A 20,025-nucleotide genomic window follows, 5' to 3' on the forward strand; every position below is an offset into this window, starting at 1 on the left:
ACTGGGGGTGGAGGGGTCAAGACCACCAGTGTTGTCCCGGATCCTGATGCTCTTTCTGCAGAGTTCCCAGCCCCTGCAGACTGCCTTTCTGCCATCATTATCCCATCAGCATATATGCTTTTTGTCCAGTCCTCCTGGCGTTTTTAGACAGTCTGTCGCATCCCTTTTGCAAGGTTTCTGAAAAATCCAGAGGATGGGCTAGATATGGTAAGGTGAACCCCAAGTCCTTCCCCTGAGTACTGAAGGAAGGGATACTCTTCAGAGGTGCCCTGTCTTAGGTGCTAGAAGGATCAAACATTTCTTGGAGTGGGAAGTGACATGTCAGGGCAGTCTTGATCCTAGAAATGTCCAGTTTGCCCTCCTGGAGATGAGCCTGAGAGGTCTTAAACAGCCTGAGTCCCCTGCTCTTTTCCAGCAGATCTGGCTGCAGCCTCCAGATCTGATACTAAAGGGTCATGAATCCGATTCTGGAGTTCCAGGGACAAGCTTTGCTGAGTCCCAGAGGTGCAGGCAGAAGGGAGGGGCAGGAACTTGTGGCAGTTCCCAGTGCAAACTCCCCTGCCCTGATGCTGTGGTGCAAGTATGGGGAGAGAACCGAAGCTGGATGCTTGTGTTCCTTGACTTGGCCCCAGTGGGATTCTCAGTCTCCCCACTCTTTACCATAAGAAATAGAAGTGCCAGCCTGAAGGGCCCTGAACTCAAATGACAGCTCCTGAAGCAGCTACTCCCTGTGGATAACTGTCACACAGGTATCATTCATGTCAAGGCAAATTCTGGCATCTCCTAACTACCCCTTTAAATTTCTAGTTTATATTATTGCCCATGTAGGACCAGTCCAGTCCAAACCTATGGTTAAGGACCATATCTCTCAGAGCATCTACTCCAAAGTAGATCATCTTGGGAACACTCTGAGTGCTCTGGGGATACTGAAGACAGATCCATCCAGCATGATCCCATGATCATAGGTCATCCCATGATCATAAGTCATCCCATGATCATAGGTCACGGTTCCATAATTAAAAATCACAACCCAGGGTCACTGGAGAAACCTAGCCAATAAGTCCCAAGAAGTGACATGGCTGGGGAGGCAGACCTGGGGGTTTACTGAGGGCTTCTGCTGGTCTATCTGGGGCTAATCATCCAGGGTGGAGTCCTGCTATCACCATCTGTCATGGGTCAGGTGAGGGACCTTATACATATGTCCAGAAGGTGGGCCTAGTAGCCCCCTCGTGTTTAAGCCCTTGTATGGCTGGGTGTATTGTGGCTTTGCTGTGAGTTTCTCAAGCCTGAGATATGACTTGCCCATGAATTATCTCCATATTTGAGGCTGGGCCAGTTAGTCATGGCCAGGCCTGTGTGAAGTTTTCCACCTTAGCTCCCCTACCCCCATTCTGATCCCCTACCCAGGTCACCTGCCCAGATCTTGAGAACTTGAGCAGTTTTGCCACAACCCTAGCTGAGAATTGTCTCAGCTCCCAGCAACTTAGGCCTCATTAACAACATGGGTCCTCTCAGGTCTAATATATCCTCCCCCAGAATGCCTCACCCTAGCAGTGTCCTTATATTCTATCTATCACCACCCCCCCAACCTCTTGGGATCTATATGAGTTATATATTCAATCCCCCTACTCCAGATCTCAGCCTGTAAACCACGTCCTCTTTAAAAGACTCCAGACACAGCCCAAACAGACTGTCACCAGAGACCCTACCCCCCTCAGCAACCTATGGCTGCTAGCAGATCCTGTAGATACCCAGAGAGTCCCAGACTTCCACAGATCTCCTAGGATCTGCCCTCACCTACAGTTCCATGCCACAGACCCTTGGAGGCCTCAGACTACAGATATGGATGGGCCATGAGGGAGCTTTCCTTCTCTAACCTTTTGGCCTGTCTCATGAATTCTAGACCCTTCTCCAGCTTCACCACCTACTCCTATACCACTTTCCTTCTACCTCTCTATTCCTTCTAAGTCTCTAGCTTCTCCAAGGTAGGGGGTAACAAACACCTACCTTATGGATTTATTGTGAGGATGACATTAATAATCTGAGAAGTACTTAGTAGAGTGCCTGACACACCTCAAGCCCTGCCTATGGCAGCTAGTTGTTGATTACATGATTTCTCTGGGTACCTTTCCTCCACCACCACCTCCCGCTGGCTCACCAGGTCCAAGTCTGAGCTCATCCCTCCTTTACTCCACCCAGCTCTAGGGCTTCCTGCCTCTAGCCAATACCCACAGCCATCCAAGATCCCTCCTTCTCCCTCAATTCTGTCCAGCCAGCCTCCAATTCCTGCCACTTGATTCTCTTCTATATCCTGGATAGTTCTCAACTTGATTTTTATTCTCCCTGCCCCCTACTGTCGTTTCTTCACAGCCTCTTTTGAAGGGGCTCTTGCCCTCAGGATGTCCTCTGCAATCAGCTTTCCACTGAGGAGCCAAGGGTTCTTCCCAAAACGCAGAACTGCACCCCTCTCTCCTCCGTCAACGTTCTCCACCTCCCTCCCCCATGGCTACTAGAATGGAACGCAAACCTCCCTGTGCACCTTTGCATCATCAGCTGGTCTTCCCCTCTGGCCCCTTCACCCGCAACCCCTATGGCGATGGGCATTTCTCCCCTAACGGCCTGTAGGAATCCTCCTCCTCTAGGAATCTTCCCTGTCCACCCTCCCCAGACCAACCAGGCGCCCTCGCTTGCTCTCTCCCTCCCGGCCGAAGTGTCCTCTTGAGACCCGGCCCACAGCCCCGGGCTCGGGAGGGCCTCCCAACTCGTCAGTCCTCGGGGCTGCACGGCCAGCGCCCTCGGCCTGGACTGGGTCGGTTGGGTTCACTGCGGTCCCCTCCGGCTTCAGCGCGGGGCTGGCTGCTGGGCGGGTGTTTTGAATGAGTGTGTGAGTGAGTCAATCAGGAGTCCTCACGGACCCTGCAGACTGGGCGGAAGCCCAGTGGGGCCGCCTCCCGGCCGCTCCCCTGCCCCCGCGCCGGCTCCAGTGCGTGGCGTCTCCCGCGGGCCGAGAAGTAGCTGCAACTGGGAGACCCCGAGCCGGGCCGGCCGAGGCGCCCGCCGCCTCCTTCCGCTCGGATCCCGCCGCCTCCGCCCCCTGCCGCCCGCTCTTTGTCTCCCGGCGCCCGGCTTCCCCGCCACGCGCCCCCGCACGCCCCTTCCCGGGAACCCCCGTCGACCCCGCGGACGCGACGCTGAGCGAATCCGTCTCCCAGGCCGAGGCCCCGACCGGCCGGGCCGGCGGGGGCGGGGCGGGAGGTGGCGCTCCTCCGCTCGCGCGCGCGCTCGCTCCCTCACGCTCTCTCACACTCACACACTCACACACACTCACACACATACGCACACGCACGCACACACGGAGCATCCTTCCGTCAGGTCTCCAGGTCCAGCCCCGCCCGCGCTCCTGCTTCCTGCAAACCTTCCTCTGCCCCCAAACTGCCCCCGCTCTCCTTTTCTCTCCGGCTGCGGGACCCTCCCCGCCGACCCTCCCCCCCCACCCCGGGATGGAGCATGTTGAGCCAGCCCGGAGCCCCCCGCGGCCGGGGTGACGGTCCCTCGCCCCTCTCCTGCCCGGCCCCCGCCTTGAGCACTATGGGCCTGAGGGGTTCCCGAGGCGCCAGCCACTGAAGATGACCGATGCTAGAGGTGAGAGACCGGGCCCCCGGGGTGGACAGGGAAGCCGGGCCGGCCACTTGGCCCGAGTGGGGTTGGATGGGTCCAAGGGATAGGGACCTTTTCCCCCTATCCCTAGGGGGACCGCGCGGGGCTGGGGAGCTGGGCTGTCAGGGGAGGGGGCGGAGATAGGATTTGTGTCCCTAATCCCCTCCCTCTCTCCCAGAGAAATTAATAATAATAATAATAAAAAAAAACCACTGGTGTGGGGGAAGGGGTAGAGGGCTTAACTCCTTCGTGCCCAGCGAGGAGCTGGACTGGTGGGTTGGAGAGAAACTGGCCACCCGCTGTGATTAGGGAGAGGGGCCCTGGGAGTGAAATAGGTAGCCATCCCCACCTCCACCCACTGTCCAGTGGAGCTTAAGAGGGGTGTCGGACTCCTGCAGGCTGTCCCCAGCCTGGGGCCTGTGGAAGACTGGCCACATAGGGAGGGGCACAGCCTCCCTAGATCCACAGTCCATCCTGCCTGGCCTTCCCAGTTGCACTTTCTCTGTGTCTGTCTGTCTCTCTCTCTCTCTCCCCTCTTCCTGGGCCCCTTTCTTTCCTCTAGCCCATAGGCAGTGGCTCTCTGGCACCCCACCCTGGACCCCACTCAGGGCTCCCAGCTCTCTGCCTTCTCCACTGCTTTTCTGGCCCCACTCTGCTCTTTCTTGGCTCTTTCTTCTCAGCCCCCTTTGACATCACCAATCTCTGTGACTGTTTGTTCCTACTCCTGCTTCCTCCCTAGATTGTGCACCTCTACTTTCTCTTTCTCCTTCCCTTGGGTACCAGATTTATTTTTTAACTCACCTGCATCCCTTTCTCCCAGAAGAAAGTCAGAGGTCACTGATGCTCCTCCAGAAACTGGAAGTTGTAGGGGAAGAGAATGGTCTGGTAATGTGGCTGTCCAGAGGAGCAGGCTCATTTCTACCCTTGTTACCTGTCTAGGAGTATGTTTGTGTGTGTGTCTGTGTGTGTACGTGCTCATGTACACTTCTCACCCAGGGAAGAGGGTGAGGTTGAGTATCTAATTTTCCAAGACTCAATTTTGGAAGGAGAGGTGGCAGGGTCTGGTGACCTTCTGCATATCAAGCTTCCCTAGAATTCTCCATGGGGCGGTGTAGGGAGGGTTGGGTCCCTCATACACCCTAGGGAGCTGGCTGTTGAAGGGAAAAGCAAAAGGAGTTTGTGTTGAATTAGGTGGACTGAGAGTGGGTGTCACCTGGAAGCCCTAGCTCACCCCAGAGGGTGCTGAAAGGGGCTTCCACACACAAGAGGGTCTCAGTCCTGGACTAGGTCCTTGAATAAAGAGCACATGAGCTTTCCCTTCTCAGTGTCTAAGAGGAGACACCACTGATGCCCTCAGAGGACCCCTATTCTGATGGGAAGCTCCTGTCTTGAAAGCCCCTATTCTAATGGGGGAATACATGACCTCTCTCCCATCTGATATGGGGAGATAAGACCCATGTAGGGAATCAGTGAAGTCTGAAAAATTCTTCATTGCCCACTGATTGGAGAAGGGTGAGTTTAGAAACTATGTAGAAAAATAGACAGAAGAACTACTATGACAGCTTTCTGGAAGAGGGGACAGCTGGGCCCTAGTGTCAGATAAGACTTTGTGATCCAGTGTGAGAATTTGGTTTATTCTTTAGGGTAGCCTCCCTTCTCATCTGACCCCTCAGGGCAGGAAGAACCATTCTAGATCTTGGCTACTATTAATCCCCAGAGTTCAAGAATGTTGGGAAGGTTCTTGGAGGCCCTGCATCACCAACCCCTCCCCTACCTGCTCAGCCCCAGGTATCCATGGTGTCTGGGGTGGAGGTGGTTTTAATATGGTTTTAATACTTCCCCTAATCCCAGGCTGTGTATACCAGCTCTCCTGTCTCTACCCTGTCCCTTCCCCTAGGGGGTGTTTTTTCCTCAGGAGTACCCCAGGAATTTCAGGCCATCCCTCAAGATAGCGCTAAGAACCGGGCATGGGTCAAGGCAGAGTTCTGCTTCTTATCTTCTGCATCTCAAGTTTTCACATCTGAAAAGTGGGGATACTAAGATCTCAAGCCTGGCTGGCTCACAGTGAGACCATTAGAAACAGAGGAGGAGGGGCAGAAGGTATGTGCTCCAGCTTCTGCACATCTGTCAAGGACATGGTGTAATCCAGTGCCCTGCCCTTTTCTAAGGGACCTGAGTGTTAGAAGTAACTGAAGATCATGTCTTACTTATGCAGTGTTCCTGCCTTAAACCATCAGTGACTCCCAGGCTTCCTCCTTGTCTTCTCATCAGTATTCCCCTACATCTGCTAGGAAAACCTGTCCAAATGCTTTCACCTGCTATATCCGGCTTCCCTACCTGCCATCCCTTCCTGCTTCCCACCAAATAAGCAAACAAGAACAAAATAACGTGGTCCATCCACACTCCTTCCCGGAACATACTTGATGCTCTGAGCATTGGCTGTCCACTGTTCTGCTGTGAGTACTCCTCATACCCTCCTGCATCTGTGCGTCTGTCAAGAACAGGGAGAACTGTGAGTCTGCCTAGAACAGTGGCCCTGCTGATGGTGCCAGTTTCCTGAACAGCTCATGTTCAGAAAGGCAGGTGGTGAGAGCCCCAGTGGACGGTGGGGAGGGGGGAAGCAGGATTGGATGGTGGATGGAAGACGGATACAGAACTGATAGTTGCAAAGATGGGTGGGTGGATGGATTGAGGTTAATATTGGATGGATGGGATGGATGTTAGACAGGTGGGGGGAGGAATGGATGAATGACTGGATGGATGGGTGGATAATCAAGCAGATCAAACAGATGGGTAGATAAATAGATAGGTAGGTAGATGGTTGGAAGACCCTGGGCTCTGATTCTGTATTTACCACTAACTTGCTATGTGATTGTGGGTTAGCCACTCCCTCCTCTGTTTCTGTGTTTGTAAAATGAGAGGATCGGATTTAATAATCTCCACGACTTCTTCTATACTTGATGTTGGACAGTTTATGATGATTGAAAGCTTTTTAGGGGACACTAGTGATGGAAGGGCCCAGGACAGTGAAGAGCCCTGTGTGACGGCAACAGCCAGTTGGCTTGGACCACTGCAGGGCCAGCCTGCATCTGTGCTCAGGGTTGGCTCAGCCATCCCCTTCTGCTTGTGCCTGCTGCCCCGACACCCCCAGTGTAGAGGAGGACTCAGATGGCTTCTCTCCCAGGGCTGTAAGACAAGCTTTGAGGGAAAGTAAGGGGCCAGCAGACCAGGAGCAGGTGTAGCCATGGACCTGTCCCCTGACTTGACCAACCTGAACCTCTTATCCAGGGTCTCTTTTTCTTTCTCTCTATTTGTCTCCACAGCTGTCTTGAGTCATGGCTTCTTCAAAGCTCCGAGAACCCGCAGATGAGGTTTTTGGTAAGTTCTATTTGACTCCATCTCTACCAATAGACACAGCCAAAGAGCACTTCTTTCCAAGGCTACTGGGCATGGAATGGGGGAGAGTGGACCTTCGGGTGTTCAGTGTGTGTGTGTGTGTTGTGGCCTGGCTCTGTCACCACTATCTTAGTGGGTCCTCATCTACTTATCTTACTCTGGTACCAGGCCACATACTCGGTCTCACGTGCACTGTGTCATTTCTATTAGGTCTGTCCGTTTCACGGAAAAGGAGCATAGAATGCAGTGTTAAAGTGACTTGCTCTAAAGATCACATGATAAGTTAGGTGACAGGCCTGGGTCTAGAACCCCAGACTTCCTGACTCACTGTGCTCCATCCCTGTCTATTCCAGCCCAGACAACACGCATCACCTCCTAGTCACCTGCATAGTGCATGCGACCTCACTCCAGGGCTCTGCCCTGGAATCAAATGCAGCACACATACAACCTCACACCCCCACATTGGCCCCACATGCTGGTCTGCATGGCCTTGTCCTCAGCACATACTGGGGTGCCTGCGTGGTTACCTGTACCTTCATTTGGAAATTGACTGCCCCAGTAGGGTGGCATTCCTAGCAGGCCCTGGGGTGGAGAAGCTGTTTCCCAGCTGGATTAAGGTATGTGGCATGGGGGGCTCCCAGCTTCTTGTCCCCTGCCTTCCTATATCCATCTTCCTCCTCTCTTTTCCCTGCCACTGCTCCTGGCCACAGTGACACCAGGGCTGCTGTCTCTTGGCTTCTGAGGAACACTGCTTTCCATCCCAGGCTCCCAGGGGCTCCCCTGGGCCTCAGTCTCTGGGTCCCTGTGTCCCCACACAGGCCCAGCCTAACCCTTGGCTTAACAGGTGAGCTGTGCCTCCCCTGGGCTTTCCTGCCTCCCCTCCCCCTCCAGTCTCCACCCTCTGCTCCTTACCCAGGCCCTTCCTGTTTCCCTTTTCTACTGAGAGAGCTGAGCCTTGCTTCCTGATGGGAAAGGCAATTAAATATTCATTATTCCCACTGCCCAGGGCAGGAGGGAAGAAGAGGGGGCACAGAGGAGGGAGCAAGGAATGGCAAGAGGTGGAAGAAGGGGTTGAGGGGCCTGGTAGACCAAGGGGTCCAGGAGAGGCTGGGTGACCTCGCCTCAAAACTTCTAAACTGTCAGGGTAGAGTTAGTTGCACATGCCTGTAATCCCAGCAGGTCAGGAGGCTGAGACAGGAGGATCCCAGGTTCAAAGCCAGCCTCAGCAAAAAGCAAGGTGCTAACAACTCAGTGAGACCCTGTCTCTAAATAAAATACAAAATAGGCCTGGGGATGTGGCTCAGTGGTGGAGTGCCCTTGAGTTCAATTCCCAGTGCCCAAAACAAAACAAAAACTTTGAAACCACCAGGATTCCATTTGCCCTCTAAACTGTCCTATGGAGGGTGACCATGGTGCCCAGAGTCGGGAGCAGAAGGCCCTTCTCCTTGGCACAGGTTGGCTAAGCACCAGCTGAGTGACAGGAGGGTAGAGGGTGCAAGAGTACAGGTCTGGGAGCCAGGAGACCTGGACACCATCCTTAACTCCCTCCTACCCAGGCCAAACCTTTCTTCCTTGACCTTCAGCTTCCCAACCCATAAAATCAGGAGTTGACTCAAAGTTGCTCCCATTTGTGCTTCAGAAAGGATGTAGTGTATTTGGTGGTTACAGATATGCCAGACTGCCTGTCTTTAGCCCTGGCAGGATCTTACCAGCTCTGCGCCCTCAGGCAAATTAAGGCTGCCCTGGGGATTGGTAGTGTCCCTTCCTCCTGGGTCGTGGGAAGTAAAATGAGCCAGTAATTGTGAAGCACTTAGATGAGGGCCTGGCACTGAAGAGCCCAGTGGGGAGTAGCTCTGCCTCTTCCTCAGTTTAGTCTTCAGGGCTTGCTGATACCAGGCCACGCCTGGGTGTCTGGGTGAGGGGGTCCGAGGGCTGGGAAAGGAGGACCCCTCCCCGCTTCAGCCCAGGGGCTGTGGACACAGAAGCAAAGCAAGTGCAGCTGCGGGGCCAGAGAATTGAGCCAAGCCTGGGTCCAAAAAATCAGTCCTTAAGCCAGCATCTGCCCCCTCAGAGCCCTCAGCCGCTCATTGCCCCTGATTAGCTGCAGCAGCCTCTCTGTGTCCATCATCCCCTTTCACCAGCCCATTCCTGGCTCCTCTTTGCAGGCTGCACCAGTCCTCTGGCTGCTCCTCAGATACTCCAAGCCCAAGCCTGCACCATTCCCTCTCCGTAGAAAATTCTGGGTCTTTCTATTACCTCAGCTCTTGTCACCCAGGCCTCAGCCTGGCTGTCTAAGATGAGTAGCAGCCCTCAGGCCATCCTTGTCTTTTCAGCCATTCTGGAAAGATCCACAGGCTTCTAATAGGTGCCAGGTTCTATACAAGGCTCTGGGGAGAGTCAGCAAAGAACAAGGCAGACCAAGTCACTATCCTTAGGGAGCTTGATTTCTCGGGTGGGAGTAAGTGGGGGCCCTTATCCTGAGAGCACCAGAGACAAACAAAGGTGACCATCCTGTGAGGCCAGAGGAGGTGGGAAGAGGAGGGGTGTGTTAGTCAGCCAAAGAAGGGTGGAGTTGTGGCACTGAGGGAGGGCTGGGGCAGGTGGGGACAGAGGCAGAGGCAGGCAGAAATACATCATCATGGTGTGAGCATTGTTCACCACCCCGGGCATAGGACAGGGCCTGGTACAAAACAAAACTGGGTAGTGACATGCTCACACCATCAACAGCAAATGCCAAGTTGTAGGCATTATGATGAAGCACTTTATATGGACGATTCTACTTAATGTTCACGACGAGGCTCTCAGTAAGACACTGCTAGTTTGGCCCCTTTTTACAGATGAGGGAGCCAGCACCCATTGTAAGTAACTTGTCCAGGATCACCCAGACAGCAAGTGACAGAAGTGCCCTTGGCCTGGGCCATGCAGCTCCAGAGCCTGTGCTCTTACCTGAGGTGTGGTAGCAGAGTCTAGCGCAGGAGGAGTCCAGGAAACTCGGAAAGGTGGGCTGGGTCTCCAGGTCTTGATGCAGGGCTGAGGCTCGGGAGCTGGACTTTATATTGGCTTTGGGATCCACCCCCCACCATCCCCCACAGACCCCAGAGGGTTTCAAAGCAGGAGAGTAGGGGACATGGCAAGAAATGTGCTTTAGAAAGTTCCTTCTAACCTGTGGAAGGTGCGGGAAGGGAAGTGTACCCAGATGCAGAAGCCACGCTCTGCGATGGCAGCCGCTGGCAGAGGTGGAAGCACTGGCGAAGGCCTGAGCTGAGTTAGTGCAGTCTAGATGGGGAGGACAGGCCGCCCGATGTGTGCAAGAAAGGCCAGTCAACAGAATTTCCTTCTTTTATTAAAAGAGTGCTTACAAAAATGTTGGCATGATGGCGCACTCCTGTAATCCCAGCCACTCTGGAGGCTGAAGCAAGAAGATTGCAAGTTCGATGCCAGCCTCAGCAATTTAGCAAGACCCTTGGTAATTTAGCGAGATTGTGTCTCAAATTAAAAAGTAAAATAGGCAGGGGATGTAGTTTGGTGGCAAAGCAACCCTGGTCTAATGTCCAGGACTAAAATTAAAATAATAATAAAAACATTACAAGTCTGGGGCAAGAAGATGACATGTTTGAGGCCAGTCTCAGCAATTCAGTGGGAACCTATCTCAAAATAAAAAGGGGCGGGAGTGTAGCTCGGTGATAGAGCACTTGCCTAGCATGTGTGAGGACCTGGTTACTGCAAAAACAAACAAAATGAAAAACAAGTATTTACTAAGCACCTACTATGTGTACTATGTACCAGGCATTGTTCTGCACCTGGGGTAGTGAACAAAATAGAGAAAAATCTGTCCTTGTGGAGCTGACATTCTAATGAATGAAGAGAGACAATAAAATTACACAATATGCCAGAAAGTGATAAATGATGTGGAAAGAAAAATGGAGTGGGCTTTTGGAGTGTTTGTGGGAAGGTGATATCAACTGAGTGGTCTGAAGGGCCTCGGTGTGAAATTGAGCAAAGACCTGAAGGAGGTGAGGGAGAGAAGCAAGTAGAAATCTAGCCAAGGGCTCTGTAGGAAGAGAGACATGCAAAGGCCCTGAGGTGCAGGCTGGATTTCCGGGAGGAAGGGTTGCTGGAGGGGAGGGAGAAGAGCAGAAGCTCTGAGCAGAGGAGTGACAGAACATCGGGTTTCATTAGGATCACACAGGCTGTGTGCTGCAGAAAGACTGTATGTGGGAAAAGAAGGGGGAAGGTTTTTTTGTTTTGTTTTGTTTTTTATAATAAACAAGGCAAGAGATGATGGTACCTCACTGTGAGTAGTACCTGTCTGCTCCCTGCCCTCCTCTCTCTTTCCTGTCCGTGTGTGCATGGATGAGTGTGTGTAGACTCAATCATAAACAATATGTTTTGAAAAGTCTCAACCATAATTTTTTCCTTGGTGGTACAGGGGCCTTGCACATGATAGACAAGCACCCTACTGCTGAGCTACATCCCCGGCTCCCAACCATGTCCAGAAGTAGGGAAGAGTGCCAGTTGGACGCCTGTAATCCCAGAGGCTCAGGAGGCTGAGGCAGGAGGATCACAAGTTCAAAGCTAGCCTCAGCAATTTAGCGAGGCCCTAAGCAACTAAGCGTGACCCTGTCTCAAAATAAAATATAAAAATGTGGCTGGGCATGTGGCTCATTAGTTAAGTACCTCTTTGTTCAGTCCCTGGTACCAAAAAAGAAAAAAAAAAAAAGAGGAAGTAAAGAAGAGTGCAGTGTACTCTGCCATGTGCTCATGTCCAGGTCACCCCACTTCAACAAGCGCCGACTCACAGCCAGTCTTGTTTTGCCTCTGTCCCTCCCACTCTCTGCCCTCATTGCTCTGGATTATTTTGAACGGAATCCAAAACATCATATCACTTCCCCATAAATATTTCAGTATGTCTAGATATATTTTGAAAGTAGAGCCAACAGGAATTCTGGCTGGATCAGTTTGTAGGATGGGAGAGAAAGAAGTCAAGGATGACTCTGGGGGGTTGACTTGAGCAACGGAACCAGTGGAGCTATCAAACTGGGGAGCCTGGGGGGGGCAGCTTATGGGGAGGCAGAGCCACAGGTTGGGTTTTGGTGTGGAAGAAGAAGGAGCCCACTGGACATGTCAGCGGAAGTGCTGAGTGGACAGTTGGACATATGAATTTCCAGCTGGGCATTGGGCTGAGGGAGGACGGTAGCCCAAAGCTGCCTGACCTGGGTGGCTTAGGTAGGCAGTGGGACCTTTCAGGGAGCCAGAGAAGTCAGCAGTCTGAGGCAAGGCAGAGGGTTTGTTTTGATGTATTGAGTTGGAGGTGTCTGGGGTCCTTTGTCACGGCAAGTTCCCTGGCCATGGCCCAAGTGCCTGGGCTTGGAATTCAGGGGAGCAGTCAGCTAGAAATAGGCATAAGTGGCCATTAAGCCAGGTGTGTTTGGGGATGTTTACAGAAAAGAGGGAGGAACAAGCAAGACAGGGATGGAATGGGGTCCCAGAGGTCCAAGGGAGGTGTAGAGGGGAAAGGTGTTGAACCATGTTGAGATGCAGGAAGAGTCTTTTCTATTCAGAGACCCTAGTGCCAAGGTCAGGTCCAATCAAGCGTGAGGGCACCATTCTCAGTTAGGTACACAAAAAGTGAAACTGATCCATAAGTGCTTTTGTGTGTGACCCACTGCATTTGCCTGCTCCTCCTTGGGGTCATCATGCAGGACCTAGCACTGGGCCACAGATCCCCTGATGGCAAGGACAGGCTTCAGAGGCCTGTGGGGACTTTCTTCCTGCCACTGCCACTGGCTTGTGGGAGTCCCTCGGCCTCACTTCAAATGCAGGCCCCAAATGCTCACCAGTGTTCTCTCTGAATACTACCCTAAGAGTGACACAGCAAGTGTCCCCACAGGGCCAGTTTCTGGAGCCAGTCTAGTCAGGCTCAAATCCCAGAGGACTGCTAGCTGATGGCTCAGTCAAGTGACTCGACCTCTTTGAGCCTCAGTTTGTACAGTGTGTATAGTAGCTGTGGGGGCCTCCCCTCCCAGGGTTGTTGTTTTTCTTCTCTTCTCTTTTTTTTTTTTGTACCAAGGTTTGAGCCCCAGGGGCACTTAACCACTGAGCTACATCTCCAGCCCTTTCTTTTTTCCTTTAATTTTTAAAATTTTGAGACAGGATCTCACTGAGTTGCTTAGGACCCTGATAAATTGTGAAGCTGGCCTTGAACTTGTGATCCTCCTGCCTCAGCCTCCCCAATTACTGGGATTATAGGCATGTGCCACCACACCTGGCTCTCAGAGTTGTTTTGAATGAGAAATGATGTTTGTAGTGTCTGGTGCATTGTAGTTGCTTCTTGAGTGGTAGCCACGATCACCATAATGTCTGCAGCCTCGTCCAGTTCCTCTCCCTACAGAGCTTCCCTCCCACCATCCCTAGAGGTGCCATCCCCACTTCCCTACTTTCAGCATTGCGTATGCCACCTAGTCATTTGGAAACTCCAGACCTTAGGAGCTGGGTTGGCGTTTCCCCCTCTGACCCCTCCAAATACGGCTACTCTGTGCCTCTATGCAGGCTGTACTTATGTGCTGACATGATTAGCTCTCCCCCAGCCAGCAAAGGGGGGCCCTGAATTCCATCTCCCCTGGCCTTGCAGTGCCTGGCACTCAGAAGTACTGGCTTAATGCCTGGGGTGTGAACAAGGTGGACCTCTGGGCTCTCCACCTTCAGGTGACTGGTCTCTGCCCATTCACCTGGTTTGCAGATCTGGACTTGGCTGTGCCAGAGACCGCCAGACTGGACAGCAGTTTACACAAGGCCAGGGCCCAGCTGCTGGCCAAGGGCCGAAGACACCGGCCATCCCGCTCCAGGCTTCGGGACAGTGCCAGCTCTGCTGAGGATGGTGAAGGTTCCGATGGGCCTGGAGGCAAGGTTGGGGCAACACCCACCCACCCACACCCACACCCACACCCACACACACACACACACACACACACACACCTCTCTTTCCCCTGGGCTTTCCCTGCCCTTGGGGGAAGCCTCATTCCCAGAGAGCTGATGTAATAATAATGCTACCAAATGTCAGCCACTTCACTTCTGGCCAGCTCCTCCTATTAAAGTAGAAGCTCCATTTGCCTTGGTTGTGCCCCAGGACCCAGCTTGCAGATCAGGAAGCTGAGGCCAGCACAGGTTCAATATTGGTCACAATAATAGCTAGCAAGGCCAGGGACCTCAACCCTTCCCTATGCAGCTCACGGGGAGACCTTCCCTCCAGACCCCAGAAGGACTCAGGAGCCAGGGCTCCAGCACAGTGGGGAGGATGAACGGCTGTCCCCTCCCCCAGGTGACCGATGGCTGCGGGAGTCCCCTGCACCGGCTGCGCTCGCCTTTGCACTCGGGCCCTGGCTCCCCGGGCGGGGGCTCTTTCTGCCTGGAGCCTCCTGGTTTGCGGCGCAGTCTGGACGAGGACGAGCCGCCGCCGTCGCCGCTCACACGCTACCGGCCCCTGCACAACGCGGCCTCTCACGAGGGCCTGGCTGCCGCCTCCAGCTCGCCGCCGCGCTCCGCACCCTCCTCGGACAGCTCGCCCAGCTTCGTACGCCGCCACCCGCGCGCGGAGCCGCACAGCGAAGGTGAGCTCGGGCGGTGCCCCCTGCCGGTGCGCACAGGCACCGCAGCTTCCCCAGCCGCGCCCCGCGACACGGAGGCAGTGGCTGCGCCCAGTGGAACTGGGTGGCCATGGGGAGCTGGGGAGAATGAACACCAAGGTTCATTCATTCCTTTACAGAGAAATTACTTTGTGCCAGACACTGCTGGATCCTAGGGTACAAATAGGGCAAATAGAGGCAGTTCTTGTCCTCCTGGGGTGTGTAGTTTAGAGGAGCAACAATCGAATCATCCCTTAATTAAATGTGCAGTTACAAAGTGTAATGATTGCTACGCAGGAAATGTGCATGTGGTGGAAGTGCCTGTTATCAGGGTGTCTGACCTATTTGAGAGCATCATCAAAGACTCCTCTGAGGAAGTGACATTTGAGCCAAGATTGGAAGGCTAAAGTTAACAGTAAATAGTAGTGATCCACCAGGCGCCATGTCACACGCCTGTAGTCCAGAGGCTTGGGAGGTTGAGGCAGGAGGATAGCTAGTTCAAAGCCAGCCTCTGCAAAAAACAAGGCACTAAGCAACTCAGTGAGACCTTGTCTCTAAATAAAATACAAAATGGGGCTGGGGATGTGGCTCAGTGGTTGAGTGCTCCTGAGTTCCATCCGCAAAACTTACACCCCCCCAAAAAATAGTAGTGGTCCCTACCTTGTCAATTTGTAAAGTGCTTTACGGTTTGTCAGAGCCTTTCCTATGCATCCCAAAGATACCATGACATGGTCAGGGATTATTACCCCCACATTTGAAATGACAGAATCTCAGAGAAAAAGTGACTTATCCTAGGTCACACAGCTAGTGAAGGACACCAGAGCAAGGGTGGCTGATTCTATATCAAGAATATGCCAACCCGCCAGAGAAGATAGGCAAGCCACTGTACTGGCTCTTTGCTCCCCCTGTCCCCAAAAGATGACAGCCGGGATGCCAGCCCTCCTGAGCCTGCCAGCCCCACCATCGGTCTGGATAAGAAGACGCGCCGGAAGTTTCTGGACCTGGGGTGAGTGAAGGAGGGGCCACGGTGCAGAGCTGGAGCTGCTGGGATAAGAGCAGCTCTGCCACTCCCCTGCCCTCCCCACAGGGTCACCCTCCGCCGAGCATCCACTGGCAAGAGCCGGAAGGAGAAGGGCAGCAACCGCCTGTCCATGGGCAGCAGGTAAGAGGTGCCCACAGTGCCAGCTCCCAGCCTCCCCTTGGTGCCCACACCCATGCTGGATGATCTCTTCACAGGGAGTCGGTGGAAGGGTCTGGCCGGTCAGGGGCCTCCCCGTTCCTGCCCTTTTCCTGGTTCACAGACAGCGGCAAGGGCTCAGCGTCCTCAGGCAACGTCACTTCTCCTGCCTGCTCCCCTAAACATGAGGGGTTCAGTCCTAAGAAGTCAGCGTCACAGGTAGTCTCAGGACTTTCTTGCCCCCAAACTGGCCCCTGGATTCAGGTGACATGAGAACATACTACACCCTGGTCAGACGGGGATCCAGGCCTTCCTAGAATCCATTTGTCCACCTCAGAGGCACTGTGTGTTCCATGACTCCATCGTCACCTGACTTCATTCACTCATCTCAGTAGTTCATTGCCTCACTCATTCATGGCCTCCCGCATCTCTGACACCGGGGCCCTGCTGTTCACCCAGCCTGGGGTCTCCCTGCCTGCTAACCCCTCTGCCTGGCTCAGGTCTGATGTGACACCCTGTTAGGAGTTGGGCCACCTGCTTGTGGGGTGAAGCTTCAGAGATATAGAGGTGAACAGGACCCCAGCCTGGTGCTCTGAGAGCTCACAGCCCTGCAGGAGGAGCAAGCCCAGGGACAGAAGCCGCACTGAGTGTGTGCTCATGTTCATCGGCACTCTCCAGATCACCAGGCCCCAAGCACACCTTTTTGCTTTAACAGTGAGGTGGGGGAGGCAGGCTCACTCCTCTATTGTACAGATGACAAATGAAGGCCCCCACAGAGGGGATCTACTCACTGACTTGCACCGATTTCATTGCAAAGCTCCATGACCCCCAGCCCTGGGGATACTGTGGTGGGCAAGATCCAGCATAGGCCCTTATAGAACTGATAATCCAGTGAGGGCATCTACCAGCAGGGTGACAGCGTCACAGGTAATACCAGGAGTCAGGTCCCAAGGACACCTGACCCAACCTGAGGGAGTCCTGGTGGGCTTCTTGTAGGAAGCAGCACTGAGCCTAACACCTCTATTCCTGCCAGTTCTTCTGTCTGGCTTAGTTCTAGCCCTGTGCCCCCTAGATGGCTGCCTGCCTCTCAAAGGCCCCAGGTCATGACATGTCACACAAGTCACCATGTCCTGTGTTTGCCCAGCTCCCAGCTTGTGCTCAGAGGGCACTGAGCAACTTTGGGTGCCTAGTCCGGGACTTCAGCTCCATGTAGACAGGGTGGTGGGCTCGGGCGGGGGGCTCCCTTCCTCATCAGCACACACCCCTTCCCATATAGGAATCCACCCTGAGTGACGACTCCACGCCCCCCAGCAGCAGCCCCAAGATCCCGAGTGGTCCCCGGCAGGAGGCCAAGTGTTCCTACCCCTACCACACGCTGTCCCAGTCTTCAGATGAGGTGAGTGAGGCTGGCCGCCATGCCGGCTGGAGTCCTGCTGAGTGTGCAGGCTGCGGCCGAGCCTCTCCCCCACATTCTCCTGTCTCTGTCCCAGTTCCTGGATGAGCCCCTCCCTACTGTCCAGCACTGGACCAGCCAGCAGGTGGGCCAGTGGCTGCATAGCCTCAATCTGGAGCAGTACGCCGCTGAGTTTGCGGCCCGGCAAGTGGACGGGCCACAACTCCTGCAGCTGGACGGAAGCAAACTGAAGGTAGGTCAGAGTGCAAAGGTCATGACCCAGACAGAGCTTGAGGCAACCTTCAAGGTTGGGGAACTCCTCATGCTACTTTGACCCTCGGCCCAGCCTCCTGAGCTGCCTTTCCGCTCTCCAGCCACTGCTGTGACCTCTGACCTCTAGGCATGGTCCTAGAGGGGTCTGGTAGGGGACCCCAGTCCAGCTGGAAATCCAAGCCCACCACTTGAACTTGATCATCTAGCTCCAGCCCAAGCCTCCAGGCTGATCTTTCCCTTTGGGACGGTCATCTGACCTCTGGAACTTGAGTTTTCCAGTATCATGGGAAGCCAAGCCTCTCCCCTGGTCAGCTCTGCCCCATTCTCAGTCTCAGAGGCTAGCAGTAGTGATGTGTCATGGGGACGGTTTGCAGGGTGGCCTCTGAACTCGGCTGGAAGGTTCCCAGCCTGTCTCCAGCTGTCATCTGAGTTGCTTGGGGGTAGTGGGGAGGGGCCTTGGCCACCGACCAGCTCTGTGACCTTGAGCAAGTCACTCCCCATCTTTGGGCCTCAGCAGGTTGGGCAGGGTTGTGTGGAGGCTGAAACCCCAAGTGGAGGGAGGGAAGAAACGGATGGGGAGGCCCACCTCAAGCCTCATCTCTCCCAACCACTCCAATTCCACACTCTCACTGAGGCTTCTGATCCCTGGGCAAGTCACAGTAGGAGGCAGAGGCTGCCCTTCAGGGTGTATCGCTGGGACAGAAGGAAGCCCCGGGCTTGTGTTGGCTGGAGCCGAACCTGGAAGGTTCTGGGATGCTCTCCTCCACCCTGGGATTTTTCCCCCAGAGCCTGGGGCTCAGCAACTCGCATGACCGGGCGCTAGTGAAGCGGAAGTTGAAGGAACTGGCAGCAGCTGCGGAGAAGGAGCGCAAGGCCCAGGAGAAGGCTGCGAGGCAGCGGGAGAAGCTGCGGCGCCGGGAGCAGGAGGCCAAGAAGAGCTAGGGGCGGGCAGGGTGGCACTGGCACCTGGGTGCGGGCAGCCACCAGGCTCAGCGGGCACAGGCCTCACCAGGGGGGTGGGCCTGGGTGCCAGGCTTGGGCTGGCCTAGCCCCACACTCTTGGGGGCACGTGCCCTCTCTCACTCTGTCTGGACCCAGAGTCCCCGGGAAGGGAGACCCCAGGGAGAGGGCCCAGTAATAAATCCGATTCTGAGGACTTGTTTGGCACAGAGTTCCTGGGGGAGGCAGGTAGCAGCTGAAGGGAAGAGGGACAGAGAGGCCAGGGCTGAAGTTAAGTCCAGAAGCCCAGAGGAGCCTGGGTCAGGCTGGCCCTATGTCCTCAGGCCAGGGTGGTGCTGGGTATGAAGGTGCCTGCCTGCCTCCCAGAGGCCCTGCACCTGGGAGGGTCTTCAGGCTCAGAGGGTAGTCTGGGCATCTCAGCAGGGGACAGAGCTGTGCCTCTCCAGCTCTTCAAGGTGGCTGTGTTGGGGGAGAGCTGTTCTGCTCCCCAGGTAGATCAATGAGCATTACAGCAAGTCGCACTCAGGGTAGACTCCCAGCCAACTCCTCAACAGGAGAGCAGAGAGAGCAGGAAGAGATACGTGTGGCCTCTGCAAGGATAGGAGAAGACAGGACAAAAAAACCCTTCTTTCTCCTGCCCTGTCCTGTGAGTCCCAAGGCAAGGACAGCATCCAGGCAGCCTGTCCCTTCAGGGCCTATTCAAGAGCAGGACTCTCACCTGCTCTCCAGCCAGGACTCCTCCTCCTCCTGCTCCCTCAGAGAGCACTTGAGCTCTTTTGGGGGGCAGAACACACTTGGAAGCATCAGGGACAGAGCCCTCCCGGTGCCTTGGTGCTGCTGAACCCATGGCACTTCACCCCAGCCGGCAGAGGCAAAATCTGGGGTTCACCTGGAAGCTGCTGGATGGGAAGGGTCCACTGGCTTCCTCCATCAGCCCCGGCCACTGTGAGGAGCTCAGGGCTCTAGACCAGGCAGGGAGCACAGGCTGCAGCTCACAGGCTGCAGGGAGGGCCAGGAACGACCCCCCGGGTGGGAGTGGTGTCTGTCATTTTTGGAAAATATCCAGAGACAGGTTGTCCAGGTACCATGCTGGCCAGCAGCCAGCCCAGCTTCTGAGGCCCTGGTTAGAGCTACCAATGGAACCTGGGGCTTTGGATTAGAAACCCTTCCCCCTACTGTCTGCCTGGAGAGGTGGACAGGACCAGTGCATGCTGACCCCTCACTCCTCCCCGGGGTCTGTGGCTCCAGGCCAGGGCCCCCTCCCTGGGACCAGCACTTTCCTCCCCTCTGCCATTTGGGCTGGGAGTGGGGCTCCAGAGAGAAAGGGAGCAGCGGGGGCACCCCTGGGCTTGGCAGAGGGGCTGGTGGGGAGATGGGAAGGCATGCGTGTCCTTGAAGCCATCAGGAGCTATAGTGGGTGTCCACCTGCATGTGAAGGGGGGAGGCGGTTCTCAATTTCTTTCAATAAACATTTACAATGTGCCAGTGACCTCTCTGTCCCAGTTGTGGAGGTGGGTGGGGACACAGGGACGAAGTGATGTCATGTG

General features: G+C 54.7%; 1 protein-coding gene across 2 annotated transcripts; it reads left to right on the forward strand.

The window, feature by feature from the left end:
* Positions 1 to 99: 99 nt before the first annotated feature.
* On the forward strand, positions 100 to 19,960 carry Samd14 (sterile alpha motif domain containing 14). 2 transcript variants are annotated; one of them, XM_058571528.1, is made up of 11 exons: positions 3,885 to 5,445; positions 5,555 to 6,113; positions 6,981 to 7,035; positions 13,793 to 13,959; positions 14,372 to 14,660; positions 15,594 to 15,681; positions 15,763 to 15,837; positions 15,912 to 16,071; positions 17,129 to 17,248; positions 17,343 to 17,498; positions 18,305 to 19,960. In XM_058571528.1, exons 3-11 carry the CDS (start codon positions 6,993 to 6,995, stop codon positions 18,458 to 18,460), a joined length of 1,254 nt encoding a protein of 417 aa, XP_058427511.1. In that variant the 5' UTR covers positions 3,885 to 5,445; positions 5,555 to 6,113; positions 6,981 to 6,992; the 3' UTR covers positions 18,461 to 19,960. The 2 variants fall into 2 exon arrangements, with proteins under 2 accessions (XP_046276315.1, XP_058427511.1); XM_046420359.2 differs by lacking the exons at positions 3,885 to 5,445; positions 5,555 to 6,113 and adding an exon at positions 100 to 3,642.
* Positions 19,961 to 20,025: the final 65 nt, after the last annotated feature.

The sequence above is a fragment of the Marmota monax genome, unplaced genomic scaffold (assembly GCF_021218885.2).
Source record: "Marmota monax isolate L192 unplaced genomic scaffold, Marmota_monax_Labrador192_F-V1.1 WCK01_AAM20220418_F8-fsc00064, whole genome shotgun sequence".
Classification (NCBI taxonomy): Eukaryota; Metazoa; Chordata; class Mammalia; order Rodentia; family Sciuridae; genus Marmota; species Marmota monax.

What these genes read in the sequence shown, in the direction of transcription:
- Samd14 (XM_046420359.2), top strand. Translation starts at nt 6,993, where the DNA reads ATGGCTTCTTCAAAGCTCCGAGAACCCGCAGATGAGGTTTTTG. An exon ending in ACCCGCAGATGAGGTTTTTG is followed by an intron (nt 7,036 to 13,792) that starts GTAAGTTCTATT and finishes CCTGGTTTGCAG; the next exon opens with ATCTGGACTTGGCTGTGCCA. An exon ending in CCGATGGGCCTGGAGGCAAG is followed by an intron (nt 13,960 to 14,371) that starts GTTGGGGCAACA and finishes CCCCTCCCCCAG; the next exon opens with GTGACCGATGGCTGCGGGAG.